At 37.5% G+C, this 13,975-nt stretch overlaps 1 protein-coding gene across 1 annotated transcript in view; it reads left to right on the top strand.

Moving 5' to 3' along the window:
• The window catches only part of kcnh2b (potassium voltage-gated channel, subfamily H (eag-related), member 2b), a 258,779-nt gene that overhangs the window by 128,916 nt on the left and 115,888 nt on the right, over positions 1-13,975 (top strand). The window contains exons 3-5 of the mRNA XM_088643187.1: positions 2,474-2,635; positions 4,090-4,509; positions 5,419-5,633. Coding sequence (XP_088499313.1) covers positions 2,474-2,635; positions 4,090-4,509; positions 5,419-5,633 — 797 coding nt within the window. The remainder of the gene's footprint in view (positions 1-2,473; positions 2,636-4,089; positions 4,510-5,418; positions 5,634-13,975) is intronic.

Genomic DNA, 13,975 nt, shown 5'->3' with positions numbered 1-13,975 from the left:
ATCCTTGATTCTTGGTTATTATTGTAAAACTTCCACAAAGATTTATATATAATTGAAAATGCTTTTATGATGCACTTTTTATTAGTTTGAGTGAAGTAGTTATAAAGTTTTCATGTGTAAAAATGTAGCAAAAATGTATGCATTTCTTTTAAACTTGAGGATAATAAACGAAACACCTATCTCTCCTGTCCAAGTTCAGACAATACAAACATAAAAGTGTTTTAAGAACACCCGTACTTTAAACACACAAGGAAAGCCTGGATTGTAAATTCATTTAATGTTACATAAATTCAATGTAAGGAGGTTATGTGACGCTAGCAACTATACAATGTTATTGCATACAGGCAATAATATTGTTAAAGGAAATGTATTATTCATAATTCACTGTGATTTATATGGATCCTGTAGTTATGACTCAGAGTTGTTGTCTAAATTTGCAATAGGGAAGTAACATGTCCATTACTTGTAACATGTACAGTAATAAACATAACATGCAGAGTGATATATAGTATGATATTAGTTAATGTATGCTAAACTATGTATAAAGGGAAAAAGATATACTGTAGGATTAACTTTGCCTCATTGAAATTATACTCATTTATCATGGGTATTTTTGGAAATAAATATACATAACTCTGAGAATTTTTACCTTCATCCTTGCTAGTTATTTAAAGAAATGCACCTTTGTCTAAGGTGAAAGAGCACTAAAAATTGAAACCAAGAAGCATTTTTAAACAAATTGTTATGGGTGTTTAGAACCAGATACCCAACCATGTTGTTAATACTGGTAAATTAAGTGGTTTTAAGAAACAGATGAAAAATATAATTGGAACAATTAGCTACTAGGAACTAAATAGACTAGATGGCCATAAGTACAGTTACAAACAAGTTTAGGCCACTCTACCACAGGTTTATCTGCCTCATTTGATTGCTGGTACCTTACTGTCTTTGAAAAAAATAGGCCAGGATATCAGCTTCAACAACATGACTGGGTAGCTTTTTCCAGATACCCACTTACCCTTGCTCAAAGGACTGCCTACTGTTACAAGATTTAAATGCACTCCAACTAGATTCTATTTGTGTCCAATGGTTTATATTTATGTTTTAATTCTATGGAAGTCCACTGACGTGACTTTCTCAGTGCATTTGAGAATTTAAAATAGCTATTTAATGTTCCCTTGTCATTTTTCATGTAAAAAATACATGAAAGTTGCACCTAGTAAAAAGTAATATGTTTCAGTTCCTTCAGCCTTCCAGTTTACATCAATACCCTCCTATTCTTTGTAACCATTTTTATGTACAGTCTACAGTATTTTTATGGATAAATAAAGTAAATTACATCTCAACCAAAATGAACTGCACTGCAAGTCTATAGTTATTTTAGTCTAAAACAGTTTTGATATAAACAGAAATCCTTAAAAGTACATTATTTTCTGTGTGATGTTGGTAAAAGTGACAGAGTCTGGGCCCTGCTCCCCTACATGACAAAATGCTCCAAAAAGCAGGAAGGGAATGAACTTAAGATGACTTTAGCAATGATTGGTGGCTGTGGAGTGAACTCAGTGGAATGTTCCTGGTTGTTAAATGTAGATGTGTTTCTTTAATTGTCAGACTGCACAGCTGCAATGTGTCATAGGTCAGGGATTCTCAGCTCTCCCAAAGATGTCCTGTTTCTACATAAACCATTTTTATTGTTAAACACTTGGTCAGTGTTATGATATACTTTAAAATAAACCCTGGTCTTTTGGGTCCCATGACATTGAGATACTGTATCTCAGATTGAGATAACTGAAAACCTGCCTTGGGCAAGATGGTTATCATTCTGCAGAGAGGACATTAATAGTGGTGGCACCTACTGTATGCAAGGTGTAAAGTGGTACTGGCACTAACAATGTGGTTTTCTAAATGTATACAATCCAGGAATCTAGGTCAGTTAAGCTATTTAGGTTAGCCAAATTGTGTTATTATTTTTTTTTCCAGTCATTTAAGATTACAATGAAAAGTTTTGATTATTTACATGTTTTTCTTAATTTTAAGCATGATGAATAAATCGGTGTAGTTGTATAAATCGTTTACATAGTACATGACAGTTTTTATTTGGCTTCTTTGGAAAATCCAGCTGTGTGGTATCCCGTATGTTATTATCGCTATGTACTGTATATCTAGATTGTGACATAAAGATATAAAAAGTCATTTAAATCAATCTGTTTCTTTTGCATTTAAAATGCATATTTTAGGTATTCATTTTGAGTGATTATATTAAACGACCATACTGTAATTATATAAATTAGTAAAGCATTATTATTATTAAAAATGTAAAAACATTCAACATTTTTTGGGGGGACCACTGTGGCATAGCATGCAGAGCTGTTGCCTCACACATCTGATATAATTGGTATGAAGATGATGAGTGTTGCTAAGGGTGTGGAGTATGTTTGCTCACTGCCCTGATGTGGCTCCTTGCTTTCTGCAGGTGTGTGCTTCCCATGCCAGGTGGATGTGGTGCCAGTGAAGAATGAGGATGGTGCAGTGATAATGTTCATCCTCAACTTCGAAGTTATGACTGACAATAAACTGCTTCGCTCACCTGACCAAGTACTTAACCACAAGGTTCCGTCCTCCTGGATCAATGCAGGTACAGAAAATTGGAGACAGACTGCCACAGTCTAGTCAGATATTGATATAATTGCATTGATCAGAACTATTTAAATAAAATAATTGCAATCTCTTTCACTGCTGAATGTTGGCAAAACCAGTTCCCTCATTGTTAGAATGATTTTACTAATTAGGAACTAATTAGCTACTAACACCAGACACATGGTCAAGCAAGGCCATCTCATGTTAATCTGAATATTACACTCACCAGTTCAAATTCCCAATGTTTTAAACAAAAGGAAACGAAACACTTTAAAATTTAAACGTTTCTGATATGTAACTTTCTAAATAATTGTTCAGCTTTGCAGCAACGGTTTTTCAACAACTGAGGACAGGATTGCAAATAAATCATATATGACATGCTTTCAGATTTAAAACAAAGATTTGGATTAATATTAAATGTTACACTTATCTTCCACAACCAAATATACAATTATGTCCTGTAAAAAACATACTGTATATGCATCTTCGTTGATTATATTAAACTGAATAAACAGGAGAAGCTTTTCCAAATGGTTCTCTGCAAACCAAATTCCATTTGGTGAGACATTAATGGGCTTCAATGGAATCTAGCATGATATAATGGAATGTCTGCGGCTGTGTCTGATGAGAAAGAGCTATAATACACTAAAGTCAGCTCAAACTTCTTAGCCAAAAAAAAACAGTTTTTTGACACATCTAAGGTAGAAAAAACAAACCGTGTTCAGATCTCCACCAATTAATATTTTAAATTAGAATTCCTTTTTTAAAACTATTTTCACTTTTCTTTTCATTTGTTGCTTTCTTTTCTTGAAGGAAAAAATAAAATACAACCTCCAATTTAAGTATGTCAAGAACAGAAAGACCTGAGAAGGAGTATGTCCCCACATTACTTAACATGTTGATCCTCTGCTAGGATCTGAAGTAGGCTGAGGGTTAAGATCAGAAGTGATTCTGCTTTGTATTGTATACACTAGCGAGACACAGCCATTGACTTTGGATAAAGTGCATTTCTATTCAAGGCCACTGATCAAATGCTTACCTTTGCTACACACTCTGAAGAAAAAAAAAAACTTAACCACACACTCTAATTAGCTTTTCAGGCTGTCAGCTGATAAATCAATTTGAAGGGCTTATCTAAGTGCATTAAAGTTTTTCCTTTCAGGGCATTTTTCTTAAGGTTCTTTTGTCAACAAAATATCAAGCAAGTGAAGCAATGCAAACTATTTGTTTGTGCCACACACTGACAAAAAAGCTAGCATACTCTTTTTTTGTGTAGTGTCTCTTTCTGGAACAGTGTAATACAGTATGTTTGATCAGTGGATGTTTTCTCAGAAGACTGTCAAGGGTGCAGGAGATTCTTTGGAATTCTAGCGAGTTACTATTGGAACCATGCTCAGTAAGCACTTTGTTTTGGCGCCCCCCCCGTCGATCTCTCTCTGTCACTGTAAGTAGGACGCCCACGAGGGTTCAGGTTGCGGCTACCCCTGTTGCGCTCCCTGGGCACCAGCAAGCAGTCACTGTCCCGGGATGACCCAGAGGCCGTGGTGGTGGACATGTCCAAGCCAAGCAGCGAGCCCCTGGCCCTGGGGGAGCTGCTGTCCTTGCCGGAGCAGAACTGCCTGGGCGGTCCCGAGATGCTATGGCCAGAGGACCAGCGTGCCCTGCTGGATGGCGGGGAAAACCAACCCGTCAATCACTCATCTCCCAGGCCTCAGCGCCTCAACCCTGACGCCTCCTTCTCCAACTGCAGCCTGACGCGCAGCCGGTCCCGCGAGAGCTTCTACAGTGTGCGCCGCGCATCCTCTGTCGATGACATTGAGGCCATGAAGACTGACTTTGATAAGAAGCTCCGCAGCCGCCATGCCAGTACAGGTATGATGCACAGTGTGCAGAGTAACGTAATGATTCATCATCACAGGTAGGGACTGTGCAATAGTAAAACTGAATAGGTATGGACAATGCAATGATACGTCATCATAGGTAGATACAAAGATATTACATCACAGTTATTACTTCACATTTATGGACAGTATAATGATGATATAACCAAACAGGTGTGGGGCAGTGAAACCTTTTGTTTAGATAAAGACTCAGGATACGAAACCTTTCACGTTCCAAGGAATGTTTGCAGAGACTTATTGGTATTTTTGTCATTCAACACTGTGTTCAAGAACATAAGAAAATACATAAAACAAAGCGAGTTAAGAATATTTTTCTGACTCTTTGTAGAGGCTATCACAATGCCTTTCATTTCTAGTTTTGAAAGATTAGCCTTTTTCTGGAAACAGGAATTCAAAAGACTGAATTGTTTAAGAAAATAATGGAATATTCTGATTCACACTTTCCTTTCCCCCTCCCTGTGTGTGCCTCAAAGAGTGAAGGTATGAGAAGGGGAGTGGGAAACATGTAATCTAAAAGAGTGTGATGACAGTCTATCAGAAGAGAAAGGATAACTTAGAAATTAGTTCACGGATAATTATAACAAGTCCTGTATCGTTACTTATGTTTTGTCCTGTGCATATCTCATATACTGCAGATACTTTATTTATTAAGAGGCTATGAGAGAATATTGAGTATACTGTAAGTTAGTTCCCAAGGAACACAGTACACCTACAGTACCAGCAGCTCAACTCATATTGATGTTAGCACAGTTAGTTTGGATTGCTTTCTGAACCCGTATCTTAGGAACCTTCTATTAATTGCTCGTAAGGTGAGGTATGATTTTAAGATAGCATGAAAATCGTCAAATCTCTTTATGGTAATTGTGTCATTCCTGCACAGGTGCAATGAACCACATTAGAACTAACATGCTGAACTCAACCTCTGACTCAGACCTGATACGTTACCGGACCATTAGCAAGATCCCACAGATCACACTCAACTTTGTGGACTTCAAGCCAGAGCCCTTCATTGCCTCACCTTCCTCTGACAAGGAGATCATTGCTCCCTGCAAGCTGAAGGACCGCACACACAACGTCACTGAGAAGGTTACACAGGTATGGCCACAGACCCGGGGTTCTCTAGTCAAGTCCTAGTCCTCTGTACTGGAAAAAGGGCTCCTTTGGGGGTTGTGAATTGCAGGGGAAGTGTAAGAGTGAAGTCACACCAAGACTACTACAGGGGAGTCTGAGTGTAGCTGCAGGTTTGGTGAGGATTTGTGAAAGAATTACTGTTTTCCAACTTTGATTGCCTCGTTGTTTTTGGAAGCCCTTGATGATATGCAAATGCCAACTAATCTTCTGCAGACAAGAGCTGTTTCATTTTCTTTTGGTCTGATTATGAATTGATGTGGCTTGAGGGCCAACGGTTGAATTATTATAAGAAATCATTTAAATGTTTGCCTTAAGCAGTGATGACCACCTGGGTTTTTCTCAGTTTCTGTATAAAGATCATTATCAAAATTATAAGATGCTACTGAATCAAATACAATAGTAACCTAAGCACACCTATAGTGTACACCTCTGGCATGCATTATAAACAAATTACAAGGGAAATACATAGATTAATTCCTCTGACATCTTTATGTACACAAATTCATGTGTGTCCCAGAAATGGACTGCATCTACTTTGACTGGCTGTATGCTATACATAGCATGATTTGACAAATTAATTAATATTTGATAAATATTGAATTAAAATTGTTTTATGACTATTGGATGATTATTTTTGGCCTCAATCAAATCTTAGGAACAGTGTAGCAAGAAGGTGCAATACATCCTAACGTACTGTATCCACAAGGCCGGGTTCACCTGTTCATGAAAAGACTTTGCACTGTATGTATTATCAGAAGGCAAGTATAATGCTCTGTGGTTGAGTTTATATTAATCAGTCTATTGAAATATCCCAACAAATTCACAGTACAAATAACCTGCCCTTCCAAGACTTTAAGGGCATTTACAGAGTGTTTTGGAGTTGGTTTTAAGATATGAAAGTCTGTGGTTGTACTTGAATACCCTCTGAGAGTATAGCAGTCTTAGTGGCTTTGTACAAATAATAAAGCTTTTTAATTTAAATTCAAGGAAAAGATTAGATATTTTTTTACTTTGAAATTGAGTTTATTCATTTGCCTTGATGGATAATCTGAATAGTTCTAGCTGGTACTTTTACTTTTGGCTTGTGGGGGTATGTTAATCCTGTATGGCTGTTGTATCCATGCTGTGTGATGCTCAGGTTCAGATGCTCACATGATGGTCTTTAGTTAAAATACCATGTACAGTGAAGTAGGTCATACTGTAAGTGTTACAAACAGGAATAGTTACAAAGTTATCTTTTTGTAACCATTTCAATCACCTTGAAAATTAAAGCAGGTCCACCAAAGAAAAACAAAAGATCGTCTATTTACTGTACATCAGGAGTAGGAGAATACAAGTATGAATGTTTAATCAACAGTATGAGAGTTACCATTGGGAAAAGATCTGGAGTTTTGTCAACTTCTACTGCAGTTGACAAAAACTTTGTATAAGATATACCCACTAGAAGCAGTTGGTGGCCTAAAAAATGTATTGCAGAGTAACTACCCATGTTCACGCAACCAACTAAGAATAGTCACCAATTGATCTGATCAAATCTCTTTTCATGGCATCAACTAGGAATTAGACTTGCTAAAATGGGGATGAGAGTCCTGCTGACAAGGTGAGATGTTTATGTTTTATAATGTTTCTTTATACAGGAAAATATGCAGTATCATTTCAACTGAAGCATGTCTCAAAGTAGTTTAGTATTTTACAAAGAACAAGACATTGTGAGCTGTACAGGAGGTGAAATTGTTCAGGGCTGAACGATTGTGATGCTCAAATCTTTATTCAAGGATTACCAAAACTGTCCTGAAATCATATCTGATAGGGGTACTTGCCAATGATTCTCAATTGAGTGTGGTGAATAAGTGGATTCAAATTATATTGCTTAGTTGGAATTGGAGCACTTTGCAGTCAAAGGGGAATTTTTGACTTTCTTGCTCTGAAATCAGCAACCAAAATAATAGATGTTACAATTTACATGATGAAGAACTATTTAATCAAAAATAATGTGCCAATTGAGAAATTGTTGTTAATTACAACTAACGACCCCAGCTAAGACCAGGAAGCACACTGATTTCCTTACAATTTGCAAATCAGATCCCTACAAGATACATACAGTATCTTGAACGATCATTGTGCTATCCATCAGCAGGCACTTTAAAAGGATGTAATCATGTAATTACCTGTGATTAGAATAGTTGTTGATTTCTATATAGGCTGAAATTTCAAGTAATCTGTAGAAACCCTTTCATCTTGATAGTTGGCTGCAAACTGAGATTTTGATGTTTTTCCCCAATAAAAATATGAATAGCAAGAGCTACAGTAAAATGAAGACAATTGCTGACATTTTGAGTGCAGTGAAAAGTTTCAAGTTTAAGTCTGAGCCTCATTGTTCAACAAATGCTGAAAAGAGCATCTCCCTTTTTTGAACAAAATACAGATGAAAAGTTAATCTGCAGCTGAGGCCTTGGACACTAATAAGTACAGTGATCTCTTTGTCAGGCCTGCTAAAGAGATTGATAAGAGATTCACTAATTTAATACAGCTGGAGCCCTGTGTGAAATAGATTTCACATACCTTTATGGAGGTGGACATTTGTGACATTTCTGAACAGAAGGTGTGTTGTTTAATCACAATGACTATCTGTTTAGATTGTCAGTCTTCAAAATGGCATCTACGGCAATCTGCTTCAGAATTATGGAACATTGTGGATGCAGAGAAGTACAACAACATTAGCAAAACAACCATGAAAGTAGCATCACTGTTTTGTGTACCTGTACAAATTCGCCTTATCCAACATGACCTTTATCTATAAAACTAGTTGAAGTTCCAAACACATCAGACTGAGAAGCACATGGAAGACTTAATCAGAGTTTACCTATCAGGTGATACTCCAGATTACAACACACTGCTACCCAGCATGCAGTATTAAGCCTCTCACAGAAATGAAGATATACTGTATATTGATGGAAAATAGAAATGCAACAGCTCCTCCTCCACATTCTTACCCTCCCATCTGCATGGAACAGGCTAAAGAGTGACTCATCTGTGAAGAGGACCTGATGCCACTGCTGATGAGGCCATCACCAGTCAGGTGTGATGTCTAGGAGGTGTGAGCAGATGGCCTCTAACAGGTCTCCTTGTTCTAAGGCCAGCAGCATGGAGCCTCACTGTCCTGTCACTGATGGGCATTGTGTCTGCCGGCAGTTTCAGCAACAGTACGCCTGGCAGAAACTAGCTCTCAGATGGACAAGTCTGATGTGTTGATCCTGCTCTGATGTGGTCACTTGAGGGTGACCAGATCCTGGATGGTCATCTGTACTGCCGGTCTGTTGAAACATCACTGCACCTTTCTCAAAACAAAGATCAGTGTGTTTTCCAAGATTAAAACCATGAAGTAAGACTAACTCCTCACAATTACTGACTCTAATAAAGATACAGTATAAGAAAGATACATTGTCACTATAATGCATCAATGATTGTATATCACGTAGATCCAAAGCTCCTGTTGGTTTTTTGGAGACACAACCAGATATACAAATGAATAGCTGGAGAGGTCAGTGTCAACTGTGCCTGTGATTCATTAGATAATATGTTTTATCCCAGTTGCTTTGGAATTGATCTGATCAAATCTCTTTTCATGGCATCAACTAGGAATTAGACTTACTAGAATGGAGATGAGAATCCTGCTGACAAGGTGTGATGTTTATGTTTTATAATGTTTCTTTATACAGGAAAATATGCAGTATAATTTAACTTAATAGTTGCCCCTACCACCTTCCAGATTATCAGCATCACCATCTCCAGGTTATAGGTTATTAAATGGAAATACATATTATTATATCTTTATTAGAGTTCTGTCATGGACCCCTGTCACTTCAGCTTCTCCTGTCTTTCAGAGACCGGAATCGGCTTTTATTTACCAGCTAATCAATGAATCACTCAATCTGTGTTGCATTTCCAGTATGCCATGTTATTAATACACATACAGAACAATGCAAATTAAACTTTAGAAAGTAGTACATTTGAAACAAAGTAAAAAAACAAAACAATGATCAGGTAGCAGAATAGTGAACTGGAATTAATGGAGTGGAGTTAATTAATGTCTATTAACAAATATGTGATCTGCAGGTGTAGTATTCTTATCAATAACAGTAAAAAGGAGAAGAAGGAAACATACAGTCCAGTCCAGTGGAATTTTTGTTTGAGAAGGCTATATTACACTTTAAACAGGAGACCTTTTCCAAGTAGCAGCCTCTGTGAATAAATCAATAGACTGTTTTTCCTCACATGGTTTTGGGCACTATGCCATTACCCAGGCAGTTCTGAGATTGATAGGGATGACGAATTATTCTGTGCTTAGAACTTGTCTTCTTTTAATGGTCGTGTCTTTTTTAATTGTGCCTATTTTTTAACTTAAGATTCATTTAGGACTAGTAACGTATATTGTAAATGCCATAGCATATGAAGGCGACAAATAAAACATTTTGTTGCAAACAAAAGGCCACAACAGTCTATAAGCTTACAGGTGTAGCATTAAAAAATAGTGCAGTGTACTGTATCCTAGTGAGCTATTCTCCACCAGGCTCCTCATTTTAATGGGAAAAATTGTTTTACTAGAATAAAAAAAAACATTTATTAAAAATAAAATGTTAAACATAATTAGATAAGTCTCTGCCCCCCAGAGTTAATTATGGGAGAAGCTCTTTTGGCAGTAATGACAGATGCCATGGCCCACTGAGCACCGAGCACCTTCGTCACGCCCCCCTGTTCATCTACCAGCCCAGTTCCTCGTCTCCTCCCAGTGTCTGTTCACTCCCTCCCAGATTGTGCTGTCTGCATAGGGTCCTGAAAAACACTTCCTGACAGGTAGCATTGACGTACAGTGATCTTCCAGTCTTGCCACATTTCTTCATGGGTTATAAGGTGAGGCTCTGACTGGGCCACTCAAGGACATTTAACCTTTTGTTCCTTCATCACTTCACTGTTACTATGATTGTGTGCTTTGTCATTCTTTGGGCATTCTTTGTGCTTTGGGCAGTTGTCATCCTCAAAGGTGAACATACAGTTTCATGTTTTTGAAGAGGGCAGCAGGTTTTCCTCAAGGACCTTTCTGTACTTTGTTCCCTTCTATCCCAACAAGTACCCAAGTCCTTGCCTTGATGAGAAACATCCCAGTAACACGATGCTGCCACCAGCATGCTTCAGAGAGTAGTGCTCATCTCTCCTGGATACTCAGTTTTTGAGAATGCCCTGTTCTGCACAGATTCTGTTATGCCATATTTTCTCCATTTCTTTATAATTGACTTTACTGTGCTTTGGGAGATATTCAATATGTCTTGGGAAGTATCCTTCCCCTGATTGAAGCTTTGTAATAACCATATTCAGAATTTGCTCAGAATGTTCCTTTGTTTGATGGTATAGTTTTTGTTTGGAGCAGTATGAATCGGCTTTGGGACCTTCCAGAGATAATTGTATTTAACCCGAAATCATGTGAAACAATTTAATTACACACAGGTGGACTTCATTTAACTAAATATGTGACTTCTGAATTCTATTGGTTGCACCATAGCATATTTAGGTGTGTCATAGCAAAGGGGGTGAATACTTATGCAATCAGTTATTTTCTGATGCTTTCTGATGTTTTATCCATGCTAACCACAGTACCACCATACAAACCATGGATGTGTAGATAAATGTAAGAAAATATATTTTAATTAATTTTAATTCCAGGCTTAAGGCAACAAAAGATGACAAATTTTAATTAATGTAAAATTTCAATAAGCACTATATACTGAATAAGTACCGTATATTCTGAATTTACCATGTGTTCCTCTCTTCTCGTGTATTTAATCATAATGACTAAATTACAAAACCTTCCTTAAAATCACAATTGTAGCGGGTTCTTTTTAAGCTTGTAGAAAAATAACTACTGTAAGGGTAGGTGAACTGTAAAATGTGAGATTTCAGGAACTTCAATTCTGAAAGATATGGTTTTCTAATTCAGGTTATATTAATATCTCCTGAGAAAGATGTGCAGCAGATTCTTTAATTCAAAACACAGCTGATTCTGTGGAATGTGTCAGTGAGGGTGTCTTCTTGGAAAATGTTATGTCATGTCATCCTAGATCTGAAAAAGCTTTAAATTGGAGGTAGCACTCTGAAGTCATCGCTAGAAGCATCATTGGGTGATTGCATTAGTCCTACTAACCACTTTGATCTTCATGTTCCCATAGAGAACTCAGCAACACTAATTTGCCACATTGGCCCCAGCACCCAGTGTTCTAATGAAGCTACCATGATCAAAATTATGCAAAGATATTTAATTAGAATTATTTCATTATGAACTTTTTATCCAAAGCAACTTACATTTGTATCCATTTTTAAAGCTGTCTCATACTGAGGTAATTTGAGTGAAGTACTATACCCCACTCAAGGATATAACAGCAGTGTCTCACCTGGAACTGGAACACAAACCTCTGTTCCACTCTGCTGCTCCTTCTGCAAACAGCTGATCAATAGTAATTTTCAAGTTTGGCACAGACATAAGAAACGAAACAGTTCAAAATCCTGCATCATATTTAAGCAACATAGACCACTATACACCAGAAGAATTCAACTCTGCTACTGAGGTTTTCCCCTGGGAAAACATGTTGACCAGCAATGTTGTGTATCAAGACCTCACACTGAAGGCACTATTGACCTCTAGAGGAGAACAAATGAATTGCAGATGATGAACTCCAAACGTTTTTTTTTTGCCATTACTCCACTCACTTGCCTTCACTAAGAGAGATATTCAGCTAATACAATATACTGTAGATTATTGAATTCTCCAGAATTATATTTCTTATTCACTCATTTAAATAGTACCTCTTTTTAAAATATTTTATTTAGTACCGTTATTTTAATTGCAAGTAGACCATTAACCTTTTAAGACAAAAGCATCATTCATAAGATTGAAAGGTATTGAGAAATGAAATTCAAGACTCTTTTCATCCCATCAAATTTAATCCACTAAAGATATCACCTGTGTCTGGCACCTCAAGATGGCTGTTGTTCTTCACCAAGCAGTTTGACAGCCGATTAATATTTGTTCTAATAATACATTTGGGGTCAGTTATTTCAAAACTTATAAGTACATGAATCTTTCAAGAAGCCGCTTGATGAAAGTTTTAAATCAATAAGCTATTAGTGTTCAGGATGGAGTGAATGACCTCCACTCATTTTGTGCCTTTCGTATGTGCTTATATTCCAGGTGACTTCTTTCTGTGAAATCTCATTCTTGCTTTGAAGAATCGTGACAAAACCCCTATTTATTGTCAGAGGTGCTGGGATTTTCAGAAATTTATTCATGTTTAGCAGTTTAGTCCTCATAAAAATTGTGCCAACCTAGAACTTCCCCCAGAAGGACAGCGCACAAAGAAGGACATCTTGTACAGGAAGTGGCCCATCTCAGGACACACGCACACAGGACAAGCTAGAGCAGGGTTGTCCAATCTTGGTCCCCATTGCCTGGTGTGTCAGCAGGTTTCCTATCTCTTTTTATAGCTGCAACACTTGAAGAGATGGGAGAAGCTGTTGAACTGATCAAGTTGAGCCAGTCAACTGGTTGGTTTAGCCCATTAAAATATTAACAGGAATTAAAACTGGCACTCTGGTACTAGGATTAGGCAGCCTTGATTTAGAGACTCCAATTAGCACTCCAATTAGCACCTAGCCTAGACAAGGTTGGAAGGTAGGAAAAAACAAGAGCACCTACTGTATATAAAACCTATCTTCACATGGAGAGAAGCTGCAGTGTGATATAATCCTTAAAAACGTTCAATAACTATTTTTTCACTTGGGATACAGTTTTTAGCTAAATCATTTCAATAATAATGATCCTAAAATGAACTTTACCCCATTGTAAGGGTTTAAATCAAAACAAAATAGGATCGCTTTTCATGCACTGTGGGGAGTACATAGTCTGGAATTATTCTTCATCAGAGAGTTGCTGATGCCTGGTGAGGGTCAATTACAGTAGTTTGGAATCGGTTGTATTGATTTTCTGTGAACAAGTATCCGTTTCCTTGCGTCACTGTGGCACACACAACTCTTTTTTTCAGAGCTCTGACTGCAGAACAGCATCTGAGGTCTCACTGGCAGAAGCCCTGGGAAAGCTCTGGGAAGCCTGTGACAGCAGCCTTAAGTAAACGTGCTTGTTCGCACACCCTGCTGCAAAGTTCAGAGGACTGTTATAGGCAGTAGTATGACCGTCTCCTCGTTTTTCGCACCCGCAAGGAGCCGCGCTGTGCCAATAGGTTTCTCCCTACTGGCTGTAC

This window comes from Lepisosteus platostomus, chromosome 8 (genome assembly GCF_059453375.1).
Source record: "Lepisosteus platostomus isolate fLepPlt1 chromosome 8, fLepPlt1.hap1, whole genome shotgun sequence".
Classification (NCBI taxonomy): Eukaryota; Metazoa; Chordata; class Actinopteri; order Semionotiformes; family Lepisosteidae; genus Lepisosteus; species Lepisosteus platostomus.
Note: the sequence above shows the minus strand (reverse complement) of the source record. Positions and strands in the feature narration are given on the sequence as shown.